This window comes from Cottoperca gobio, chromosome 12 (assembly GCF_900634415.1).
Source record: "Cottoperca gobio chromosome 12, fCotGob3.1, whole genome shotgun sequence".
Lineage (NCBI taxonomy): Eukaryota > Metazoa > Chordata > Actinopteri > Perciformes > Bovichtidae > Cottoperca > Cottoperca gobio.
In genome coordinates, this window is record NC_041366.1 from 22368014 (window position 1) to 22394225 (window position 26212).

Below are 26212 nucleotides of genomic sequence, written 5' to 3' on the forward strand. Positions count from 1 at the left end.
GACCCATGCTGTTAGCAGCTTGTTGTATTCATGATGTCATTGCACTCATTATGAGTCTCTCTGGATACAAGCATCAGCTAAATGCAGTCATAAATGTGATGTATTTCTGGCTCTGTGAATGCCTTTGGTTCATTAAACTTGTGTGGGTAGTTTCCTCAGAGCGCCTGATATCACGAAGCATCTGCTTAAAAGCTTCTCAACAGTTGAATTAACCGCAGCAGGAAAGCCTCTGGAAATCGCTATCGTGGCAGGAAGCAATATCTTCTTATTAGCATTCAGGATGGCAACAGAAGGAATCATTAGGACATTAAAGTGGGCTGGTGTGAGGGAAGCGCTGCAGGGCAGGATTTGCCTCCCGCACATCAGGGTGTATTTGTAACAGCACTCAATCCAGAAGAAAGTTGTTTGTCAAACTGGATGGAAGCCAAAAGCTGCACGCTGGAGAAAATTCATATGTCAAAGAAGCTTTTCACCATAAAGTTGATTAAAATCTTTTTCATGTCGGTGATGTTGGAATTGTGTTTTGCTGGCGAGCACACTCACCCTCACAACGCAAAGCTGAGGGGTTTGCAAGACGATCCACGAGGCAGGAAAGCAGAAGATTACCTCGACAAATATTAAATAAGACATCTGGCTCGGCATAATTTATAGATCAATAATGACTTTGTTTTGGAGGATCAGTGCGACACAACACACACTCTCTTCCAAAAACACCAAACTGTGATCTCTGTCTCCAAATGACTTAAAACATTGAGTTTCCTTTTTATTACATTAGAAACAGTCCAATGCTTATTTACCTGGAGTCATATTACCTGAAGAAATGTCTGAAATAAATATAAAACCTTGGAAATTGACTTTAATAGGTTGGCTGTAATAATAATGAATGAATAATAGGAATAATAAAACTAATAATAATAATAATAATAAAACTAATAATAATAATAATAATAATAATAATAAAACTAATAATAATAATAATGAACAATAGGAATAATAATATAAATAATAAAACTAATAATAATAATAATGAATAATAGGAATAATAATAATAAAACTAATGATAATAGAACACGATTAGGAATAATATAACAATAATAATAGTAATAAGAAAAATCTCTCTATACATATATATATCTATACACATATATATCTATACATATACATATATATCTATACACATACATATATATACATATATATATATACATATATATATATATACATATATATATATATTATATATATATACATATATATATATATATATATATACATATATATATATACATACATATATATATATATATACATATATATATATATATATATATATATATATATATACATATATATATATATATATACATATATATATATATATATATACATATATATATATATGTATATATATATATATATATAATATATATATGTATATATATATATATATAAATATATATATGTATATATATATATATATACTTCTACTTTTTCTGCAAAGTCACTGACAGATTTAAGATGGTTTTGGGTGACAGAAATGACATAATGTTCATTGTTCCCATTATCCCCTAAAATAAATACGACGACGCCAAAGAATTCAACAGAACGCTTCAATATTTAGAAAGTCTTTTGTACTTTTTTATTCAAGTTTTACCATTTATTTAGGGAAACTGTTAACATTTGTCTTCTCATAATGAAAATGTACATTTATCAATCTGCATAAAACATCACATATACAGTACATCAAAATAAATTACATCATCTGGTGGGTTGATTGAGCTCAGTCAGTAAACTACAGCTACACTATTCACATCGCAACCGCCGCGTCTGCAACAACGCATGCTTTTCTTTTTCGTCACGAGCCGGTCCAGACCTGGAGACTCTGAGGCCCACGACAGTCATCCATCTAACTACATGAGAGGAATGAGACATCAGCACCGGCCCTAAAGTCATAGAATTAAATACCACTTCACTACAGCTACAGCCAGAGCTGGACCTGCTGGAGTAACAAAAAGCCTCGACGGTGACTGCAGGCAGGAGGGAGTTCAGGGACAGGACACAGCTGACATCCTGTGTCGGACTAACTAGGAAAGGAAGAAAAGGGAAGCCACTGGCTATTATCAGCCTCCTGTTACTATCAGTCTGTGGCGAGAGATGGTGACTCATGAGTGAGGATGTAAACAAAAAGATCAACAGTCCAATTTCACCCCCGTCCTGGTTGATTGTTGTGTTTGTTACAGTGAGTTCAGACCATGGATGTATTAACAGATCTGATACAGCGTCCTGGGGGCCACATGCGATGTTACGATATTAAGAAACAAGTTTAAACACCAAACGAGGTCGTTATTATTCTTTGTATTACTGATTTTGGATTCATGGAGCTTTGTAAAACCTTCCACTTTTAAAGTGTGTGACGCCATCACAATGTTAAGTCTGTGGTGACGCCATCTTTGAGTCATATAATACATTCATGGTTCAGATAGAAGGCAAAGTGAATTTTAGAGGCAAACTCAACTGCATACAAAGTGGACGGACACACGCGAGTCGCTGCTAATCGTCCTGGTTGGCAAAGTTAAAAATGTTTCAATTTAAGCGAAACATTTGCACAAGTCTCACTGAGTCTGCATGATGACGTACAGAGGAGGAGGGAAGAAACAGAAAGCTGCACACAAACGCTGTTGGCTGCTAGCTTACAGCTAAAGTACACAAACAGTCCAGCGGTCAAAGCGGCTTCACTTTCACACTGAATGCAGTTACATCCTGGGGACAGCGTGCACTCTGTGAGCAGCTAACGTGGAGTCACAGATTACAGTGCAGCCAAACAAACGCATGTTTTTTAAATAAAGAAATCCGACAATAGGCTAATCCTTTTCTCCGTCATGCAACCGCCATTTTGCACGTGGCAGCAGGACGCGGTGAAGTGTGGCTTCTCCTCACGCTTTCATCAATCCTTGCAAAGTTTTAAACTGTTTTTGAGACTTTGTGTTTGCTGTGACTACTTCAAAATAAAAGCCCCCCATGTTTCGCCATTTTAAGTCTTTTATTGTGAAGCAGCAGCAGGAAATGTCTGGTTGGCATTAGCAGTAGATTAATGCAGCTCTGGGGGTAAACAATGAGGTAAACATGTCGGTAACGTTGGATCCCTTGTTGCATTGTTTCCGGTGAAGACAATGTGAATCCAGCGTGGGATTGGCGGACTCCGCCACAAACAATGAAAAATACTGAATATAAATACATTGAGTGGCTTCATGATTGTTTCATGACAATCTTAAGGATTATAACTCTAATGTTGAGACATATTGCAGGATTCTTTCACTAATCGACAAAAATACTAAAAAGTGCTTCAATCCACACTCGTCTTACTGTGTCCTGCCCCCGACTGCTTCCCCTTCTCCCCTCCTTCATGTCTATTCCACACCCAACATCTCTTTTCTCACCATGTTGGAATTTCTTCGATGATTTTTGGGTCTTCTTCCCCTCCGTCCTCCATCATCTCCCACTCCTGCTTCACGTTTCCTCTCCTGCTTCCCACCACGCCTTCAGGAGCCGTCTCGTCAAAAGGAGGAGAGAACAGGATCCATCGCTGCGTCTCGTGGCAGAAGGGGCTGGACATCATCTTTTTGTATTTACATCGCCTCCTTCTGGGCGGAGAAGGAGGGAGGAGAGGACGAAGAGTTAGGACGGGGCGGGGCGGTCTTGGTTGAGAAACGTCTTCTCATATCGATACTTCATACTCGCGAGTGTCCTGAGGGGGAAATGACGGGCAGTGTAAGGGTTAATGTGGCTGTGTGGACAGTTAGGTGCTCAGTGTGCTGTTTCAGGTTGTACTCACTCCTCCGGTCTCATAAAGCGGGTTGTCAAACTCCGTCTCCACAGTGATCTGTCGGTAAGGGTGGGGGTAGATCAGAGGAAGCCTTAAAGTTGGAGTGATATCGGCACCTAATGTGGAGGACGAGAGGAACACACAATATTAGTCAAGGACCCCCAAACTACTGTATATATTGTCTAGAAGAGGCTTGAAGAGGTTTTTTTATTTTTATTGCTTTATCTACAAACAATCTTGCGACCCCCCTGCAGTACCTCCGCGGACCCCCTGGGGGTCGCGGACCCCCTGTTGAAGACCTATGGTTTAAATAATTATTTTTTCCGGATGAATTGTGAAAACTTTAGTGGTTTCATTGTGTCCAATACTTTGGTTTAATAAAGATTATTAATTTAATTCGGCACGCTTTAAAACACAACAACATCTCAAGGTGCTTCACATAAAGTGGAAACAATCAGTACAAAGTTAAAACTGGTACTTTTACACCAAATAACTATTTGAGATATTTTACTTAAAGGAACAGTTCAACACTTTGGGGAAATACATTTATTTGCTTTCTTGCGAGAGTTAGAAGATGATCGACTCTCAGCTGGTTAGCTTAGCTTAGCATAACGACTGGAAACAGGGGGAAACAGCTAGCCTGGCTTTGTCTGAATGTAGCAGCACCTCTGAAGCTCCCTGATTAACAAGTTATATCGTGTTTGTTTAATCCGTACACAAAATATAAAAAGGACACTTTGTGGTTTTATATGACACTGGGTATTTATCTTTAAAGGTAATGCAGCACGAGCAGATCTTACCGTGTGACGTAGACATAAGCCCCTCCAAGCAGCACGGACAGCAGGAGGACGAGGAGGAAGATGGCCAGCGCTATGTTCCCTCCATCCAGCGTGGAGCTCGCAGTCGCCTCTGCAACCGAGAGACAGCACATGAATAAAACAAGGCTCATTGAAAGCATCAAGAGAACAAATAAAAGGCTCTTAAAGAACGGTGAAGCAAACGTATGTGGAGGCTACAGGTAAACACATGAACACAGACAGGTAGATGGACACATGCGGTGGGAATGAGGTTAGGCAGGCACACGTTTGCTGATGCAGGCAGAGCGCACACACACACACACACACACACACTTTCTAGTTTTGAGTTGGGTCTTTTCAGGCCACAGTGTTACAGCACAGATAACACTCACCTTCCAAATCATGGCTTTCAAAGCAGTCGAGGTTGGCTGCAAGACATCATTCCGTCAGTCAGTGCATATGAAAATGTACATCTCACTCCTTGTGAAGTTTCTATTTGTAACAAAACCGCTTTGAAATGACCGCTCGCTAATCCCCGCTTCCCCTTCTCTGTCTCTTTGTGGTTATTTTGCATCTCTTCGTGTTCGCTATGTGTCCCTCTGAGGAACATTTTGCAGGTCCCAAAGGTGAAGGCCCCCTTCGCCTGTTCAGTGAAAAATGGAATTGTATGATCAAACCAGGACCAATGTTATTGTATTTTGTGAGTGTAGAAGGCCTTTTATCTATTTATCTTTTATTTTTACAAAACTATTTATGAATCTGTATCTATTTAGAAGAATGTAAAGGTGTGTGTCAGTGGTGGGCCGTCAGGACCAGCAAGGCCTTCTCTGCTGGCCTAAACATCATCAGAATATACATTTAATTTTGAAATATCTTTTCCACAAATATGTATTAAATTATTCCTCAGAGTCTATCCTCTTCATGTCATAGCTTTCCTCTGGGTTGCGCTGCTTCCAGCCTCAGATGGAGATTTGGAGGTCTGGCCTTTATGTTAGAGCTTTTATCCAATCATATTTCAGCCATGATGTGTTGCCAGGGTCCAAGAGATCTGCCCTGAGGCCTTCAGAAGCAACAGTGCGGGCGCCTGTCGCTTAAAGTGAACGGAGACAAAACTGTGGCGTTAACCAATCAGATGTCGAATTGGGGACACCGGGGCCAGCTAGCAGGCGTACGATAATGTCAGCACGTCCACGTCTTTTGATTGGATACGCACTATTGAGAGGCAGAGCTATGCAGAGCTAGCTAACTTTAAACAAGCTAATTTAGATTTCTACAAGCTGTTTGTTTTCAACCCACAATGTCTGAAGGAGGAGAAGAGATCGATGTGGTCGCAGATATAATGACAACGCCATTTTCAAGACGAACTTTTCAAGAAAAGCTAGACATCGTGAGAAGAGAACAGCCAACCCTATATACACTATATAATACATTGGAATATATTTCTCGCCTGATGGTCTAAATGGGGAATTTGTCACTTTTTTAGAAATAAAGTGACGGAGAGGGTCAGCGTACGGTCATTAGCATGCACAGGGATGCAAACAATCTGTATCAACAAGCATGGGGCCAAAAGGTCTTTGCAGAACATTGTGTTCATGCAGAAATCCAAAAGGTATTATATCCACGCGTATATTAAAATAAAAACATATTCTGCAACAGTCTCACCCCTGCAGAGTGGAAGTGGGCCGCTCCAAAAGGACGGGTTCCCCATGATGCATTTAATCGCGACCTCTCCTATGAGCTCGTAACCTTGGTAACAGACGAAGGTGAGCGACTCGGAGGGCAGGTAGAGCCTCTTGGACAGGATCTGGTAGCCGTGGTCAGGCAGACCGGGGTTCTCACAGGAAACAGAATCCTCAGCTACATGCAGAAGAAGAAGAAAAAGCCCAGAAAGCCGGATCTTGTTGAGTTGCTCAACACGGATCAGAGGTTTTGGCGTCAGCTCGACTGACAGATTTGACAGGTTCTCTGGCTGAGGTGACATGACTCATGGATAATCTCCACTCCCTCCTCCAGGTGGCTGAGGCCTGATTGGTACGGTGCATTAGCATTGAATTTACATTTCAAACACTTCACACAAACATTAATATCCACACACACACACACACACACACACACACACACACACACACACACACGCACACACACACACGCACACACACACACACACACACACACACACACACGCACACACACACACGCACACACACACACACACACACACACACACAAAGATGAAAATGCGGGAGATGAAGCGCCGTCTCTGGCATGTGGAGACGCTGTGATCTGTGTCTGCGCAGAGAGAGAGCCAGGCAACAAATCACACAAACCCACTCATGTGAGATCGCACAGCCATGGGTAAGAAGCCTCTCATCTTCAGCTAACTGTCTATCCTGATGAAAGCTTTCTGAAAATCACAGAGCCGACAGATTCCTGGTAAACCATGGGACCCTTTCAGCCAACAAGTTTATTAAAATACGCTTTTCCCTGGGAGATAAATTCACCTCAAAATGTGTCTTCTTTATGTGGCACTACTAACTGTTGAGACTTTCTTTCTGATACTCACAAACACAGTGAGGCAGTCGAGACGTCCACACGGGGGTCCCTGGCTCGCGGCCGTAGCAGGTGATGGTGGCGCCGCCCTGCAGGATGAAGCCGGGGTTGCAGCTGTACTGAATGGTCGTCCCCACCAGGAGTTTGGGGTCCGACAGAGACCTGGTGGAGTGCTCCACGTGGCCAGGATCTGAGCAGTACATGACTGAACATGTGTAGAAAACACACACATGAAGCTGTTTACACCATCAGCACTTAACATTTTGATAATCAGATGAAAGTGAAATCGCCTACAAGCACACATCAAACACAACAGTTCACACATTCATTCACTTCAATGGAGATGCACAACAAACGCAATCGAACCGAAAGAGGTTTTGGTATCCACGCCACGCAGAGATGTAAACTTTCTCAAATGCAGCAAGCGCACCACAAGCTCTGTGACTGAATGAACCAATCAGCTCCCTGGGACTCCAAGGTCCGCCCTCACTGAAGATGGAAGAGCAGCTGATTATACTCGTGTCAAGTTCTTATTACGTCGGCACCAACAGAAGCCTTTGTTTTGACTTTGTTTAGTTTCGTCAGTGAGGTTTACTGTTAAACGACTTCATCGTCACTGTCATTGCAGTTTTGGTTGCTTAGTAATAGCAGGACAACCTCCCTCTCTTAAATATGACGCCACAATGACTACAAGTCCCCAGGTAATACATGTGTGAATAGAGCTTCAGTTGAAGAGATAACTGTGGCACGAGATGTAGAGTCATGGAAACAGTCTTACGAACAACAACATGCACACGGTCGCACACATGGGCGTATAGATGCGAGTGGAACTGACTCTTTTCACAGAATGGCGGCTGTGAGCTCCAGGTGAGGTCCAACTGACAGGTGAGGGTCTCCCGGCCCACTAGGTCGTAGCCAGGGTCGCACTGGTAGGTGATACGAGCCCCTCGCACCAGCGCAATGTGGGACGTGGTCTTCCAGCCGTTCTGGATCTCCGGCAGGTCTGGACAGGAGTCGTTCCGGGACACCTCTGAGACGGTGAAACAAATGAAAAGGTTGATTGACGGCTCCGTTGGGATGGTTGGTCATTGCTTGTTCAAGAACGTGCAGTGAAGCGCGTCTCCGAGGGTTGAGAGGGAAACAAGAAGACATGTTATTCTGAAACACGCTCTCTGTGAGGAAGAAGACCGTGTGACAGAGTGATGCATCTCATCTGCGTGTTCCAACATCTCTGCAGCATCGAGGACAGTTTGTCTCTGAAGCTGCAGCCGGTTGGACTCAGAGTTCATTCTCAAGCTGTCCGTTATGTGTCACAGCTCTGCTGATCTGCGACAGAAGAACACGTTTAGTGTTTGTTTCGTGCCGTTAGAGGTTTTTTATACTTGTTTGACTAAATAATCCTAACTCAAGGTCCACTTATGAAGCTTTTAACCACATCTCACAGTCTTCATCAGTTCTTAAACCTTCCATACACGACCTCCCGTCATCACACGACGTTACACACTTACTTACAACTGAGCAAACTACTGATGAAGACCATGAGATGCGGTCAAAAGCCTCAATTTAAGATGAGAAGTATTCTAAGAACTGTATTGTTGATAGCGAGGGCAGTGAGAAGATGTAAGGACAGACTTGGCGGTGTGTACTGTCCCTTTAAGGGATTTATTTTACTCTATGTGCAATTTTATTTTTCCTGGTTTTGCTCTTAGTGGATGATTCCACTGATCTTACTCCTCAGTATGTTTCTAGGTGTCCGGGGGTTCTACAGTGTGCGTGTGTGTGTGTGTGTGTGTGTGTGTGTGTGTGTGTGTGTGTGTGTGTGTGTGTGTGTGTGTGTGTGTGTGTGTGTGTGTGTGTGTGTGTGTGACGTCTGATAAATGTCCTCACGTGATATCACTTGAGTCATAGTCGGCTGAAGACTACAAGTTTAAAAAGTGAAGATCTGGAGGTGTGGAGGCTGCTCCAGGAAACATCAGCTGTTGCTAGCATAACACATCTGGATCTACCACAGCAACGGTCAGAGGGAGAGTTGCATTGTGGGTAATGTAGGCGCCAGGATTCGATTTTTACTTTAAAAAACGAACAAACAAAAGAAACTCCAACAATCTTATTGGAGACAAATCTCCGTTTTTCTAAAGCAGCGTTTTGTTGTTGTAAAACTTTTTTTATTTATTTTTCCTTCTTTTGTCTTTTTTATCTCTATTTTGTTTATTGGGAAATTCTATTCTTTTCTTTCTTTTAGATATTCTTATATATCTATGTCCGTTTGTAAGTTAGTGATACAAATACAGCCGTTTTATTTTCTTAATCTTCCTCTTACAAGCCCTCGGGGATTTCTGTGCATCTTCTAATTGTATTGTTTATTTCTTCTTTGTTTAATGTCATTAGTAAATGCAGAACTAAAGAGCCTCTGCAGGATTCAGGGAAGAGCTCATTACTGGAATTGTAAGTTTTGTTGTCAAGGAATCTTAGTGGGTTTATATTTTTGGATGTCTGAGAAACCTCTTTGTGCCTGCCGAGAAACTATTACTGCATTTCATTGAGCGGAAGATTACTGTCATGTTCCCTCGTTCATTCATGCTCGTGCGGGCACATTTGTTGCTCTGAGGATTTTAACGTCTCGAGTGTATAACGGGCCAGAACACAGGAAGAACAAAACTGAACCGGCTCCAGAACCCTCTCACGCCGCGGAGAGAAAACGAACATTAATACAATTTATGCCGTTTAAAGACAGGAAGTAAATCATTACCGAGCCGAGAGAGACAGATACAGTGAGGAAGCAGCGTGTGTGTGTGTGTGTGTGTGTGTGTGTGTGTGTGTATACATCTGATGATTGATCGTGCAGCACACAGTATTGCATTACACTGCAATATAATAGGCCTACAGGGATTTGTAAGTTGAAGTTCCTGGATCAATTATTCATTCTCTATTGACTCAGTTCTCCTCCTCCGTGCTGCCTGAATGTGTGCGGCGGGTAATTTATTCTAAGAACAAACACACAACCACGCGCACACACACACACACACACACACACACACACACACACACACACACACACACACACGTATATAATCAAAGAGAGTAGCCTACAGATTCATGCTGTGTCTACTTGATTTACTCCTCTGGGAAACACGCGTGGTGTCAGGAGGGTGACAAGTAAATATGACGGCGTGTGTCTCGGTGCGATACTAAATTGGAGTCAGGTGTTGGCTGTGGCGCTGCCTGCAGAGAGCAGGGGGGGGGGGGGGGGGGGAAGTGAGCTTATTTGGCTGCTTGTTAAACTCTGTGTGCAGACGAGAGCCATTCTCAGACGGTGAAACAAATAGGACGTGATTGAATAAGGTCAGAGAGAAATGAAAAGAAGACAAATAAAGAGGAGAGGAGAGGGAAGATGAAGAATGGAGTCGGCAGCTTGATGAGAAAACGCTGAATTGAAACAAATGGGAAAACTGAATGAAAGATGACATTTGGAGATGTAAAGGATACAACTGACGATAGTTTCCTTTGGTCAACAGATCCCATGAAAAGAAAAGCAACAATGTTTTCATTGTGCTGTTGATATCTGTGTGTGGTACTTCTTTATTCAGGGCGTGTCGCACGCTGGACACACTGTAAAGCCTCTGTGTGATCCGACTTACATCACAAAGCTTACTGTATTGACGGTTGTGTTATTGACAATGCAACCTGTGAATCTGCGCTCCCTCTGCACGAAGATCAGTTCACAATTAAGCAACGTACGGTGGAGTTCATAGAGCCTGCTTCTCTTATCAGTGCGTTTGTTTACAGGCGGATCTTCAACGCTCCAATAGGAAGACGTGTGTTTTTAGAAACATGGCAGCGAGGTGATGTTTGTGTCCAATGTTCTTATAATGTGTTTCATATTCTACATATTTGCAAGAAGATTCAAATGACCCAACAGTGTAACTGACGTGTTACGAGGGCCTTCGATCCCTGAGCCCATGCGTCTGTGAAAGCTGACTACATGTCCACAGTAAGGTGGAGCACCCCTGGTTGTGCACTTCAAACTCTCACCCATGTAGTTGATGATGAAGCCCTCTCCCTTGCCGAAGACGAGCCCGGCTGGGTCGGAGTGGAAGGTCACGGTCAGGTCGGGGGTGGAGGACGAGAGCTTGAAGGGGCCGCTTCCTCCGACGTACCGACCCAGGATACGAGTCGTGACCTCATCGCCGTCAGTGATGCTCAACATGTCGCTGTCGCTGATGTTCAGTCTGAGCACAGAGAGAGATGTTCAGCCAGAGGCATCGGGACTGACTCAGCCGACTGCGTGGGAGACGAGCTGACCTCAGAGGCTAAACGCCGCATTCATCCACAGGCCAAGTGTTTAGCAGTCTGTAAACACAGCCGCGCTTTCACTGCCCCAGAGACGCCGGCTTCTTCACGCCGCGGGAGAGACAGTTTGCGAGGGTTTAAAAAATTTAAAAATCTGCAAATATGATATGACATAAATCTAGCGAAGGACTGAAGTGTGGAAGTGGATTAGAGTTTGCAGGGAGTGGAGCCAAACATGTCACATTTCAGAGCAGAGAATATTAAAGTGGAATGAATGAAGAAATTAAAGGATAGAGCTGGTTCACCTTATTATTTACAGCATATGTTTTATAATATATAATCTTTCACTGTTGCAGACTTTAGGATTGTGTTGTTTTATATCATTTACAAAGTAAATCTAAAGGAAAAGCTTCTTGCAGAGAGTTAGATTATTATTATGTCTGTGAGTAAATCTGAAGCTTCATGTAGTTTAGCTTAGCATAAAACCTGGAAGCAGGGGGAAACAGCTAGCCTGGCTCTCTCTAAAGGACGAATCCTCGACCTACACCTGTACATCTTTGTGATTAACATATCGCATCTTGTTTTAAATCTGTACAAATAATGAAAAGCAAGTTGTGATTTCTCCGGGTTTCGTGCACAATAAGTGACCTCTCCTCTCGAGAAGCATATACATGGAATAAAACAGTTGAATCATAAAGATCTTCAAGACCTTCTGCAAGTTATTATTGACTGAATGAACTCTCGAAACATAACAATCTTAAAAAAATGATTTGTGTGCGTCTTGTGATGGTGATACTCAAATAACTTTTCACTTTCGTTAACATTGCGTCATCCGGCATGGTATTGGTGAAGTAGTGAATAGTTATCGGTGTCACAAAATCAGAATTGTTACGTAGCAAAGCCAAGATCTGACCCACTGTGTTCGATTCAGACACATCCGTGTACACGTCGGCACTAAGAGCTCTTCATTGGGTCCATTTTGATCATATAAGACATGTGTTGATCTGTGTTTGCGTTGGCTACCAATACCAACCAGCTGATTCCAAAATCCTTTGGATCCTTTAACTGGATCGGTCTTATAACTCCACACACACATCCTTTACGTTCTCTTCACGCTGGTTATATAACTGTTCCTAAGTTTAAAAGAGTAAACTGGAGAGGCTCAGTTAGGATCTTCTCCATGCTTTCTGAAGCTTCTTCAGCATGATTGTCTCGTTCACAAACAGAAACGTTTGCCTCCATAATAATCAGAAAGATGCTCAAATAAAATAACACTTCTCCAGATTTTAGGTTCAAATGAGGCGTTTATAAGTTTCTGAGACATGAACGCAGACGATGGACGAAAGATTCAATCCAACAGCTTCACAGAGGTGGAAGTACAGAAGAAGAGGGCGGATCAATGTCGAGACTCAGCACCAGCTCTCTCATGTTGTCCAGTTTTGAATGGAATGGTTCAGTATGAGCAGGAACAGAGAAATATCATCAGACGGGGTGCTAGACTCCTCGCTGAGCCTCACATACATCTTTAATGATAATATTTGGTTCTCGCACAAGAAAAAACTTTGGATCAGAGCTGAAGTTTTGATGTTTACGAGCCTGTGTGTGTGTGTGTGTGTGTGTGTGTGTGTGTGTATTTCTCACAGTTGTACATCAAGCAGCACACGTTTGTCCTCCCCGACGTGTATACTCCAGCTGCAGTCCTCTCCCTCTCCGTACCACTCGGGCCAGTTTGGAGACAGGATCACTCCACCTGGTCCGGTCAGGTCCCCGCCGCACTGTGCTGCAGAGAGACAGGGAGGGTTAGCAGCCGGTTAGCTTAGCATGTCAGCATTAAACAAACATATATAACATGTTAATTAACATGGTAATTAGTGAGTTTTAGAGGTGCTGATTGTACCTTAGGTCAGAGCCAGGCTAGCTGTTTCCTACCGTTTCCAGTCTTTGTGCTAAGCTAAGCTAACGGCTTCATATGTACCGCACAGACGTGGCATCGATCTGAACATGCAAGAAAGCAAATAAGCGTATTTCCAAAACACTGGTTGATTATTAGAGTTTGTGTTTCTCCTGTCAGACGAGAGGAAACATGAGAACATGAGAGTGTGTGTTTGTAACTGTGTGTGTAGATTTAAACTCTCCACAGCTACATTACATAACGCCTCATGTACATATTAAACACTTGTAATATAAAGTTGTGTTGATGTGAGTCATGAAGTGGGGAAGCTTCATGCTGATATCTGCACTGCACTGGCTCCCGGTAAAATACAGAATAGAATTCAAAATCCTTCTCCTGACTTACAAATCAATTAATGGTCAGGCTCCAGCATATCTTAAAGATCTCATAGTACCTTATAAACCAACTAGAGCATTGCGCTCCCAGACTGCAGGGTTACTTGTGGTTCCTAGAGTCTCTAAGAGTACAATGGGAGCCAGAGCCTTCAGCTATCAAGCTCCTCTCCAGTGGAACCAGCTTCCAGTTTGTGTTCGGGAGGCAGACACCCTCTCCACATTTAAGAGCAGGCTAAAGACTTTCCTTTTTGATAAAGCTTATAGTTAGGGCTGGCTCAGGTTTGCCCTGGATCAGCCCCTAGTTATGCTGCTATAGGCTTAGACTGCCGGGGGACACCTCCCTGCTCTCCTCCTTCTCTTCCTCTCTCCTCCCCTCCCTCTCTTCTTCTCCCTCTCTATCTGTATGCATTTATGTAAATGTATGTTACTAACTCATCATCCGGGGTATCATCCCCGGAGTGTCTGTCCCTCATGTGGCAGGTTGCCACTGATAAAGTTTACGTCAGGATCATGAATCGTGGCTGCGCCTGCTGCCCTGGTCCTGCTGGACACCGGGAAGCCTTTTTGACATTTTCCTGGATTCATCCAAACTTTCTCTTTTTCAACACAACATCATTTCTGTCAAATGTTGTATTTGTACTATGTTGTTTATCCTGTACACACGACATCTACTGCACGTCTGTCCGTCCTGGGAGAGGGATCCCTCCTCAGTCTCTCCCTGAGGTTTCTTCCATTTTTTCCCCTTTAATTTTGGGGTTTCTTTTAGGAAGTTTTTCCTTGTGCGATGCGAGGGTCTAAGGACAGAGGATGTCGTAACCTGTACAGTCTGTAAAGCACACTGAGACAAATGTATAATTTGTGATATTGGGCTATACAAATACATTTGATTTGATTTGATTTGTTAGTTACATGTTTGACTCTGTTCACCTGTAGTGTGTACAACATGTATGACTCTGTTCACCTGTAGTGTGTACAACATGTATGACCCTGTTCACCTGTAGTGTGTACAACATGTATGACACTGTTCACCTGTAGTGTGTACAACATGTATGACTCTGTTCACCTGTAGTGTGTACAACATGTATGACCCTGTTCACCTGTAGTGTGTACAACATGTATGACTCTGTTCACCTGTAGTGTGTACAACATGTATGACCCTGTTCACCTGTAGTGTGTACAACATGTATGCTTTTCTTTAAAGGAGCTTTTTCTCACACTCTTCAGCAGAAGTCTCCACTTCAGCAGCACTTACATACACCAAACTTTCCACTTTCATTCCTCTCTATATTCTGAAGCTTTGTGCAGAGGGCTTTGTTCACATGTCACTCACAGCTCATGTTATACACGCTACACTAAATACATGCAGGAGATGCACAGAGTTCTGTGTGTTGACAGGATTCAGTGATTTATGGAGTGATACAAAGACAGAAATAAAGAATGAGACTAATACTACTGATAATTACTTGGTAAAATCTCAGTACAAAAGTATCAGCATCAAAATAGACTTAAAGTACAAAAGGTAAAAGTACTCATTATACAGGCTCATTTCAAAATAATGTATATTATATTATAGGATTATTATTATTATCGATGCATTAATGTGTTCATCACTTTGAGGTTCCTGCGTGAGGCTCATTTTCTTCCCGCCCTCAGTGTTACCTTTGCACAGCGGCTCTGTGTCATTCCAGTATGGATCCCTCGCACTGATGCACTCGATGACAGGGGGGCCTTGCTCCAGCGCGTGACCCAGGTCACACGTAAACTGGATCACAGCTCCGACTCCGTACAGCAGGTCAGAGGTCGTGAAGTTTCCGTTCTGCAGGTACGGCTCGTAGCAGTGGCCTCGCTCGAAAGCTGCAGGGGAAATTCAACGAAAAGCTAAACGTGTCTTTTGAAAATGAAATGCTCTTTGTGATATTTCTGTGTCATTCCCATAAAGAGGAGCCAACATGATTTGGTTGCATCTCCCTGAAAAAGCACTGTAATCACCCAGAGTCCATACATGTTGTTTCCACTCAAAGATGGATCTTTGTCTCTCCACTGATGAGGATGAACATGTTTGGAAGGGATCCCTGCACACGCTGACTTTGCCAGAAACTGAAAGCTTTAGCTCAGATTATATTGGACAACCAGCGCACGTCATCGCCAAAACCAACTTGGCAGAGCACGATGTAAGCGGGAACATCGAGCCTCGCAGTCCTGCCTGCTTTGTTGACATAATTACAGTGTAATTATAGAAACACAACAGCACGTGGTTCACAGGGGGCTGCAGCTACCTTCAAAGCGGACGTTGAATCCTGTGTTGTGGTTTGGCTGATCGGTGATGAACTGGATCCTCACAGCTGGTCCTTCACTGATCACGCCCTCAAACGGGATCTGCCCCCCCCGCCCCGAGTCGAATAGCACCACAGAGCCGGCGTCCAGCCCGCTCCACAGCACCAGCCTGCAGGGATCAAACTCTGTGTGCATGAGGGGAAACTGCACAGGTGGAATGTAACAAAGTACTTTTGTTTTGTGAAGGAAGTTTTTACTCTTTTATTTATCTGACAGCTTTGTTTACTTTACAAATTAATATTTAACAGACAAAACATATGAAGAGTTTAATTGTATTGTAAATTAAACTACCTGACAGTTTATACAGAAACTATTACAGGGACACTTTCATACTTTATCTTCTTGGAAGTGGAAACCTGTAATAATAAAACAGTCGGACGCTCCTACCTGTCTGTGGCTCCCAAGGCGAGTCTCTCCAGGTGGAGGTGCAGCCGCTGGTCCTTGGGGGCCTCCAGGGACCAGGAACACGAGCGGTCCTGGGTGGCGTTCGGCCCGTGGTGGGGGGACGGGGACAGCACCCGCCCTACTGTGGCATTCTTCACTGTGCCGCCACAGAGAGCTGCAGACAGGAAGTTCACTTTCATTTATTTAAAGTCATGAAGACACAAGTTTATGTTGGTTTATTCCAGATACTTTGCTTTAAGTGCTGTAATGTTTATATTGTTAATATTTGTTTTTACAATATGAAAATAGTAATATATGGAGAAATGACTCTTTTCTGTGTATTGGGAATACAAACAACAACACATGAGTTTAGTTTAGTTGTCGTATGTTAAATCAGATAATTATTCAGAAACTATTTTGATGATCAATTTAACATTTAATTGATTTTTAGAGCGTAATATTATTTGCTGTTTACCCCTGGGCTTCAGGAAAACTGGGCATTGTACAGACATGAGAATAAATAATCAGCATTTATTAACACAATTAGATGTTGTTGTGTAGTAAATAAGTACGGTCTTGTAATTGTGTTTATATTCTACTATCTCCCTGGGAATACATAAAGCATCTATGCACTTTATAGTAAAAGCATTTGCCATTATATGCACATCATTCGTGTGACTTTTTGTTTTGACCAATAATTACATTTACTTCACGACATGTCAAATGAGCTTGAAGCTAACGCTGGTGGGGCTACGAAGCTGTGCACAGTCCCTGTAAAATACCTAAAGACCTGCAGACTAGTTGGACCACCATCACTCACCTCTACAGCTGGGCACCCTGCCGCTCCACACCGGCATGGAGGCGTTGATGCAGGTGAGCTGCGGCTCCCCCTGCAGGTGGTAACCCATGTGGCAGTGAAAGCGGGCCGTGCCTCCCGGGAGCAGGTCCAGCACGGACACCTCCCCGAAGTGAGGTCTCTTCGGCAGCGCACAGCTCAGCCTGAAGACTGCACGCAGAGAGACACGCCAGGGAGGACGTTATGTAAATTACAGGGAGTACGCTTTAAATATAAAACACAATGCTGCTGCTGCTACTGCAGAAATACTGCTGATGTGTCCAAAACACAGATTTTAAAAGGCTTCACATGATAAAAAAAGACATTAAATAAGATAGAAAGTTCAAAGACAAAGCATCAGGAACAGAATTTAAGAAGCTTTTTTCACATGTTCTAAGCAGATGATCCAGAGGGCTGGAGCTTATCCCAGTTAATCACTCGCAGACTCGATCTCTCACGTGTACGGCTGTTTTAAGGCTTCAGATTCAAGCAAAGTGTCTGATCTTCTAACAGCGTCTGAAACGTGAAGAGGAGCTGCAGTTTGTGTAACTTTCCAGAACAGACGGTCCGACAACAGCGTCCGCTTACTGGTCGGAAACCATGTCACACATCCGAGGGCTTCAAACTAACTGTGGGAGGAAACCAACACCTGCTCTCTTAAAAATGATGCATTGTTTCAAGGGAAATGTATTTTCTTTGACGCATCACAAATAAGTTTCTAATCAAAGTCCACGTTTGGAGGAGGCCGGCGTGGACGGGAGGTTCAAACACACTTCCACTCAGGGGAGCAGAGTTTGTGTCCTGTGGAACCAAAAGGCAACTCTGACTTTATTTTAATTACATTACGTTACAGGTCATTTAGCAGACGCTCTTATCCAGAGCGACTTACAGTGAACAGGGACAGTCTCCCTGGAGCAACGTGGGGTTAAGTGCCTTGCTCAGGGGTACAATGGTGGTAGCCTGGTATTGAACACACAACCTTCTGGTTTGGAAGTCCACTAGACTACTAGGCCATCACCACCCAAATACACGTACATAACTGTAACTGTAATCCGGGAGCGAATACGTTTCCCTTCAAAACGTACTTAAGTGCAGTTGGTGGTGATGGCCTAGTGGTCTAATGGTAGGCCTTCCAAACAAAACACTAGAAGGTCAGGAGTTCAATACCAGGCTGCCACCATTGTGCCTCTGAGCAAGGTACTTAACCCTGAGTTGCTCCAGTAGTTAGTAGTTAGTTCAATGTAAGTCGCTCTGGATCAGAGCGTCTGCTAAATGACCTGTAATGTAATGCAGTTGCGTTGAATGAGAACGTCTCTGTAAGAAACAGGGTTGAGAACATGCAAAGGATCAAGTGAAATGTCTTAAACCTTTATTGGATGGATTACAATGCAAGTTGGTGCAAATGAACTTTCTTTCTTTGGTAACTCTTACATTTCCATCATCAGGTCAAAATGACTTTCTACTTTGCGTGTCACTGAACTGAAATACTGAATGTAACAGTAAAATACATCATCGTGTAATATCTGAAAGGATTTCCATCACGAACATCTCCCTGGTAATACATAAAGCATCCGTGCATTTTAAAGTAGTTAAATGCCATTATATGCAAATCATTTGCATATAAGAGCATTGAGATGAGCATTGAGAAGTAGCTCCAACGGTTATTCTCTTATTCTTAATGAATGAAAGCACGCTCTAAAGCGTTTGTAAATCAACACTTTGGTCAATGTCTTCGTTTCTAATCTATTTGGAGGGTCACTTGAGAAATCCAACACCTGCGGGTACATTTTAATTGAATAATGTTAATTAAATACGCTTTTAAGCTGTGAGTGAGAAAATTCCTGGTTTATTTCTGTTGCTTTCATTCCCTTAATTTTGTTTTTCATGCCTCGTCTTGAGCATGTCTCTCTGCAGAGGTATGTCCTCCTCCTCCTCCTCCTCCCTGCTGCTGATGTAAGAGGATTAGATGGCTGTGATTAATGGCACAGGTGGGTCCTAACAGTCAGATGCTTCCTCCTTTCCAGTCCACGTCATATCCATTATGGACTGGCACACAAACGTATACAACACACACTCTCTCTATACAAACTCCCATGTCCTCCTAATGAAATGAGAGCCCATTAATCAGAGCCCTCATCAGCTGACTCACACGACAGATTCAATCACCGTGCTAAGTGATTAGATGAGAAGATGTTTGATTATACAATTAGCACGTATACCGAGTACAAACAGTACAGACCCTAATGAAGGATTCTCACTCAGTGTGTCGTGTTTAAAAGTATGAATATTCATATTAGCTGCATGTGTGCACGCTCACTCTGATAGTGCAGCTGGAAGATGCCCATGTTGGCCTCGGGGGCGGACCTGTAGTAGACGGACAGAGTGTTGGTGGGGCTGCGGATCACCTGACCTTCGACCAGCAGCGTGTGATTGGCCAGCACCAGCAGGGCGCCTCGTTCATCTGCTCCCCTGATAGACAGCTGCTCGCCCTCCGACAGGTTCACGCTCTTCACCTGGACACAGGAAGATTAAGATAGAAGACGAGTAGCTGGTAAATAAGACTAAACAAAGATGCTATAAAGGGATGTTTGTAATTACCCAACATTAGTCTGAGCATTCTGTGAGCTTGTTTATGAACTTACTGAAAGACCATGAAATGTTAACACTCGGTAAAGGTGAGGACCCAAATGCAGAACGCAAGACAACGTTAACAAAAAGAAAGCTTTATTTAACAAAGCTTACAATTCCAAAAATCGAGTGAAAACTGAAAAAACACAAACCAGGCAAGACACGACGTAGCATGGGGAAGCACAAGGAACCATGGGTGAAACACGAATGACGATCTGACAAGGCACACTGGGACAGACAGGGATATATACACAAAGACACGAAACAAGGGAACGAGACACAGCTGGGGGAGAAATGCAAAAACACAAGGGCAGGGTGAATGGACACAGCCGAAACAAATTAACAATCACAGGGATCGGGAAAAACACAAGGACAGGAAGTAAAACAAGACATGATACAAGGGGAGTGAGCATTTCAAAATAAAACAGGAAATGCAAATCGAGAGTTGTGACACAAAAAGCCATAAAAGAAACAATGTGATAACTCTGTCGAGCTTCTCACCTTTTAAATTGTGTTTTTAAGGCGAGACAAGGTTATTTATAAAATACCTTTCAGCAGCAAACAGTCAATAAAGAACATGTCAAATACAGGAATACAAGTTATGGTGCAGTAATGTTGGATTTGATAAGAAGTGAGAGTTGCAGATATGTGGAGCAGAGAACCTGAACGCTGCGTGTTTGGTTTTGAGTCCCGGGACAGAAAGCAGACCCGGGTGCTTCATAATGTTCTGTACAAACCGACAGGAGTATTTTGAAAGTACGAAGCCAAATTATTCAATTTCATTTAATATATTTACATATACACAAATTGTGCTCAAGTAACTACAGCTGCAGCTCCCGGGAACGCAGCTACACTCACTGAGCAGTTGAGTCATTTCCTGACAAACTCCATAATTCATAAAGTTACACAAACATATATTTGTCTGCACGCAAAAGGACCCTGAAGTTCTGAAATTAAAAAAAGCTTCAAATGACAAAGAAAATGTTTTTTTGGCTCTTCGTGAGAGTGAAATATATTTAGATTTGTTTTGGCTTTTTTAGATTAAACGTAACAAAGCACCAACTGAAGCTACTAAACAGCAGCTCCAGTAAGGAACCCCAAATTTACAAATAATAAATAGATTCAGCTGTGCTCCTGAGTCCTTGTCGTTGCATCATAATGTTACAAATTCCTGCGTAACCGGATAAAAAGGCGAGCGCAGCTCTGGTTGATAGTCGTCACACGTCAGAGGGTCATTTTGTTTGGTAATGTATGAAATCTGTGAGCCGCCGTTGCAATGAAACTGTCAGTTGCAGTCTGTGTGTGTATATGGGCTCGTATTGCTATCTTTGTGGGGACCCCCGTTTTAGGTCTCTGTTGTGAGGACATGGTGGTCGGCCCTCAATACTTCATAGGACTATTTTTAAGTTTAAATTAAAATGAGGTTTAGGTTGACTTAGGTCAGACTACATCCCAGGGTTGTAGTTCGCACAGTAACTATTATTCGTGCATATAAAATGTTCTTATTCTATTTAAGTCTGTTTTAATGTTCTGTCCTCTTGGCTCGTTAATGTATTTGAATGTCCTTTCATAATATGCTTCTTTTGCACTTTGTCTCAAAGCTTATGATGTTTTATGTAAAGCCTTGTTGTTGAAATGTGCTGCATAAATACACTTACCTTGCCTGGGATGTCAATGTGTGTGTGTGTGTATTTCTTCTTACTGTGTTTATGCACCAAACAACAAGGCGTATAGTTTCTACACAGTGGGAGCTGCAGTACCAGCAGCTGCCACTAGGAGGCAGAGTTCAACCTGAGACTACATCAGACATAAACACACCTCAACATTAGTCCAGCATTATAACCAGTGTGTGTGTGTGTGTGTGTGTGTGTGTGTGTGTGTGTGTGTGTGTGTGTGTGTGTGTGTGTGTGTGTGTGTGTGTGTGTGTGTGTGTGTGTGTACCTGCAGCTCCACTCCGTACCCGGTGTACACGGTCACAGTGTAGGTGCAGTGTAAGAAGGTGCCGTCCGGCAGAGGGGGGTCGTCCGAAGAGTCGATGTATCCCTCCGGCTCTGAGAAATTCACCATGCAGCTCGACAAAGCTGCACGGAGAGAGAGCAGAGGAGTTGGCCTTTTGTATTTATTAATGTATTTATGTTTTGTTATCAACCCTGCCTTGTAATCCCTTTAATGTGAGCCTGACTGGGAACTCATTGTAAATCCCTGCTGTGTATAATTAGGGATGGAAATTACAGGAATCAAAGCTGCTACACAGCAGACACAAGACACAGAGGATGTTAACATAAATGATCTCATTGTCTGCGCCCTAAAGACGAGCATTCACTTTAGCAGTGCTGGGAAGTAACTAAGTACTTTACTGGAGTATTTTTAATTCACTACATCTATCTGACAGCTTTAGTTACTTTCAGATTAATAATACAAAATAATAATTATAATATTAATAAATGTTTATTCTTCAAATTAAATGTACAAGCTACCAAGCGGGGAAAAGTAATAAATAAAACATATATAAATAAATTAAAACGAGCTCCGCCTTTAAACATCAATAATTATAATCCAGTAATATAATATATATTTATATTAAATGGGACATTCTACATAATGAGAACAGAAGTACAAATAAATACTTTAAATATATTTACTATAATACATATATAACTTTTTAAAAGCAGGACTTTTAATTGTAACAGTGTTTTAATCTGGAGATTTCCTGCTTTTCTTTGTTTTATATTAAAGTGATCGTATGGGTTAAACTAAAGATGACTGCTCGTACCGGAGGAGGGGGTCTCTGTCTCGGTGTCCATGTCCAGCATCGGGCCCACAGTGGTGGCCTCCTCCTGCTCAGGAGTGTGTGTGTGTGTGAGAGGCAGCTGGGAGTGTGTGTGTGTGGGAAGAGGCTCAGTTGGACCGCTGCCTCGGCCTGACGCTGCAGCTGACGCTGCCGGAGGTTTTACCCTCAGTAATCCCTCGCTTTGATGCTCCAGGGAATGACTTCCAGGGAGGGAGCTGACGCTGAGTCCCCTACCCAGAAGAGGGAGCAGGCTCTGGGGCAGAGCGGACGGGATGATGTCCCCTTTCTGGGAGACAAGTCGTCCTTTTTGTGTCAGCACTGACTGCAGCAAACCTCCGGCCAGCGAGCTTTTGGCTTTGGGGCTGTTCTCCTTCGTGCTCCCTGGTGTCACCACTGGAGGCTGGGGGGAGGGGGCAGCTGCGGGGGCTTCTTTATCTGGACAGAGTGGAAGAAACATGGAGGAATCATTTCAACTGGGAAGACAGTCGAGGCTCTGGGTGGTTCTGTTACTGTCCTGCTGGCTTTATCAGGAGTGGGGTTATCTGGCTCGCACAGCCAGAGCCAATCGAGCTTACCTCCACACACACACACACACACACACACACACACACACACACACACACACACACACACACACACACACACACACACACACACACACACACACACACACACACACACACACTGGTGATGGTGTAGTGGAGAGACAGGGCGGTTAAGCATGACAGGAGAAGAGGGGGGGGAAGTGAAAAAAGACCCAGAAATGCACAGACAGGCAAAGCACTCTGCCGTGCATGCTAAAATGCCATCTCCAGCAGCTTAGTTCAAAAACAGCACAGAACAGCATTTACACACAAACACACACACACACACACACACACACACACACACACACACACACACACACACACACACACACACTTTGCGGTCCACCCTCACAACAAGCAGCACACACTGAACAGCCACTCTAGTGTCATTTACTCCTCCAGCAAGAAAGGAGAACTGCTGCTGTCGTTCATATCCTGCTGCTGCTCCTCATCCCCGACACGTTACAAACACACTTTCATTTATTCTTATTATCTCTGGACAAACATGCATTATGTGTCAAACTCATTTCAGCTCTCTCTCTCACACTCACTCACACACACACACACACACACACACACACACACACACACACACACACACACACACACACACACACACGATGTGGAACATGTTATAGTGGAGAATAAACACGTCCTCTCTGCTGAACGATACAAAGTCAATAAGAAATGTGCTGACAGAACTTTTTATGTTCTTTTAGATTTGTGTACAGATGAAACTAAATAAGATTAGTGATAAGATAAATGATGCAGTACACACATCTGGTATCAACCTGTTCTTCAACTCTCTGCGTTAAAGTGAATCATCTCCTAAACCCTCCTTCACATTTGCACGTTAGCGTTATTACCAAACACGATCTGAGTGAGGGGCCTTACTGCCTGTAAGGAATAAAGACACCATTACAAGTCGAGTAAAGTTATATTTATCTCCTTTACATCTGAACTACAGTTGTATTCAATGTGTACACGCACTGACGTTACCAGAGCGATAAATAAACTGTTTATCAAACTATTAGCCAGATTCCTTCCTCTTGATGATTTAAAAGTCTTATTATGAAGTTACAATTCTTTCTATTCACCGGTCGATTGTCTGACAAATATGTATTTGTGTCGCTCTAAAACAAGCAGAAATTCAAGTTCAAATGTTTTAGTTTGAAATTAATTTTTCTCTTCACTACTGTTTTAAAAAACATTTTAAAAAGGGTGAAGCTGTGAACCTTGAAGCATGTAACAGAATGTAAAGCTCTTTGATTGGATGACTCTTGCCAAGGTGCACCTTGGGAGTCGTAGTCCTTCCCCCACATCTGAGCGGTAGCGTGGATGCGTCTGTGCTGGAGTAACATTCATCTGAGACACTTTAGGATTCTTTTTAATTCTAATATTTCATTGTTGGAAGAACCAAACATTACATCCCTGCAGTGTGTGAGACAACATCTGCACGGCTGAACACAGCTGTAACACAGGGTGTGTGTGGTGTTGTGTTGTCACACTTTCTAACTCCTTAAATCATCAAAGATGAACAACTGTGTTAGAAAGTCAGTTATTGTATCGAAGGTCAAAAGGTGGAAGATATTTATAACCTACATGTTGATCCACACACATTTACACACACACACACACACACACAAAACACACACACACACACACACACACACACACACACACACACACACACCACACACACACACACACACACACACACACACACACACCTTTCAGACTAAACAAGACATGTTCCCGTGCGGTGGCTGTAGTTTAGTTATCTTTGTCTTCACAGAATGATCTCTACTGCGTTTGGAGCCTGACATTCATTCTTGTTTAATTGGTCTCCAGTATGTGTGTGTAAGTGTGTGTGTATGTGTGTGTGTGTGTGTGTGTGTGCACATTTGCATTCACTATGCCTTGGTTTTGTTGTTGCACTCATCCCAATTACCGTATTCATAGCAAAGAGGGTCGTCATGTGACTTTGAATCATTGAGACACATGACTGCAGAGAGATTATGGAGGAATAAGCAGAATTATAATGATAATTATAATAAGTCCCGCCTCCACTGAGCCCACATATCTAACCACAAGTACACGATATGATAATATAAAAGTCTCTTCTGGAGTCAGAAGCCTGCTGAACATATTGCATAATTAATTTCCTGTCATGTATCATAAATACGTGCTGACAGCTCGCTGTGTTGGTACCTGAGTCCATCACTCATCAGATGAATAATTGAGCCCAGAAGTTGTGACGTCCATTAAAACACAGATTCAAAACACACTTTTCAAGATCAATGTGCTCCGTTCAGTTTGTGGGGAGAGGACAACACACACGCTGACGGGGGCTGACGGGGGCTGACGGGGGCTGACAGACTTGTGGCATTTTTTAGGTTTGTTTGATGGAAACTTGCTGTGACATTCGCTGCTGTGACGGCTGGAGTTTGACGTTCAGCTTTCTTACAAGATTGTCAGACAAGAAGCTCATCACGCAGAAGACTGAATGATTTAATAAAAATACAAGGAAACAAACAATCTTAAAACTGAGTGGTGCTGCCGTGGAACGGTTTGGAGACGAATGCAACCAAACAAACCAACATGTGTTTGTAAAGAGGACCATTGCAGCATCCAGAGCAGTGGGCTGCAGTGCATCTTACACAACATCACAGTCTGTGCACTTTGAGATATGAAGTCTCACTTCAAACCTTTGCATTTCATTTAAATTGGTAACCAGGAGCCGTGAGTTTGCAGATTTTTATTCCACTCCCACAAAGTGGACCAGCTGATTTCAGTGATCAGCACCTTCAATCAGTGAAATTATCCACCGCTTGTTTTCCAAACACACCGAAGTGCTGGGACTGCCGCAGTAAAACAGCAGGCAGAGAAACACGAGGAGTAACGAGG

At 42.9% G+C, this 26212-nt stretch overlaps 1 protein-coding gene across 1 annotated transcript; it reads right to left on the reverse strand.

The window, feature by feature from the left end:
- Window positions 1-1614: 1614 nt before the first annotated feature.
- On the reverse strand, window positions 1615-24666 carry sez6l (seizure related 6 homolog (mouse)-like). Its single transcript, XM_029445219.1, is given in 18 exon segments — window positions 1615-3745; window positions 3833-3919; window positions 3921-3939; window positions 4624-4732; window positions 5013-5048; window positions 6283-6477; window positions 7184-7375; window positions 8006-8200; window positions 11203-11399; window positions 13102-13240; window positions 15406-15600; window positions 16023-16189; window positions 16468-16639; window positions 17285-17470; window positions 19617-19812; window positions 21869-22008; window positions 22701-23153; window positions 24600-24666. Coding segments are annotated over 18 exon segments (2775 nt in total). The 3' UTR covers window positions 1615-3715.
- Window positions 24667-26212: the final 1546 nt, after the last annotated feature.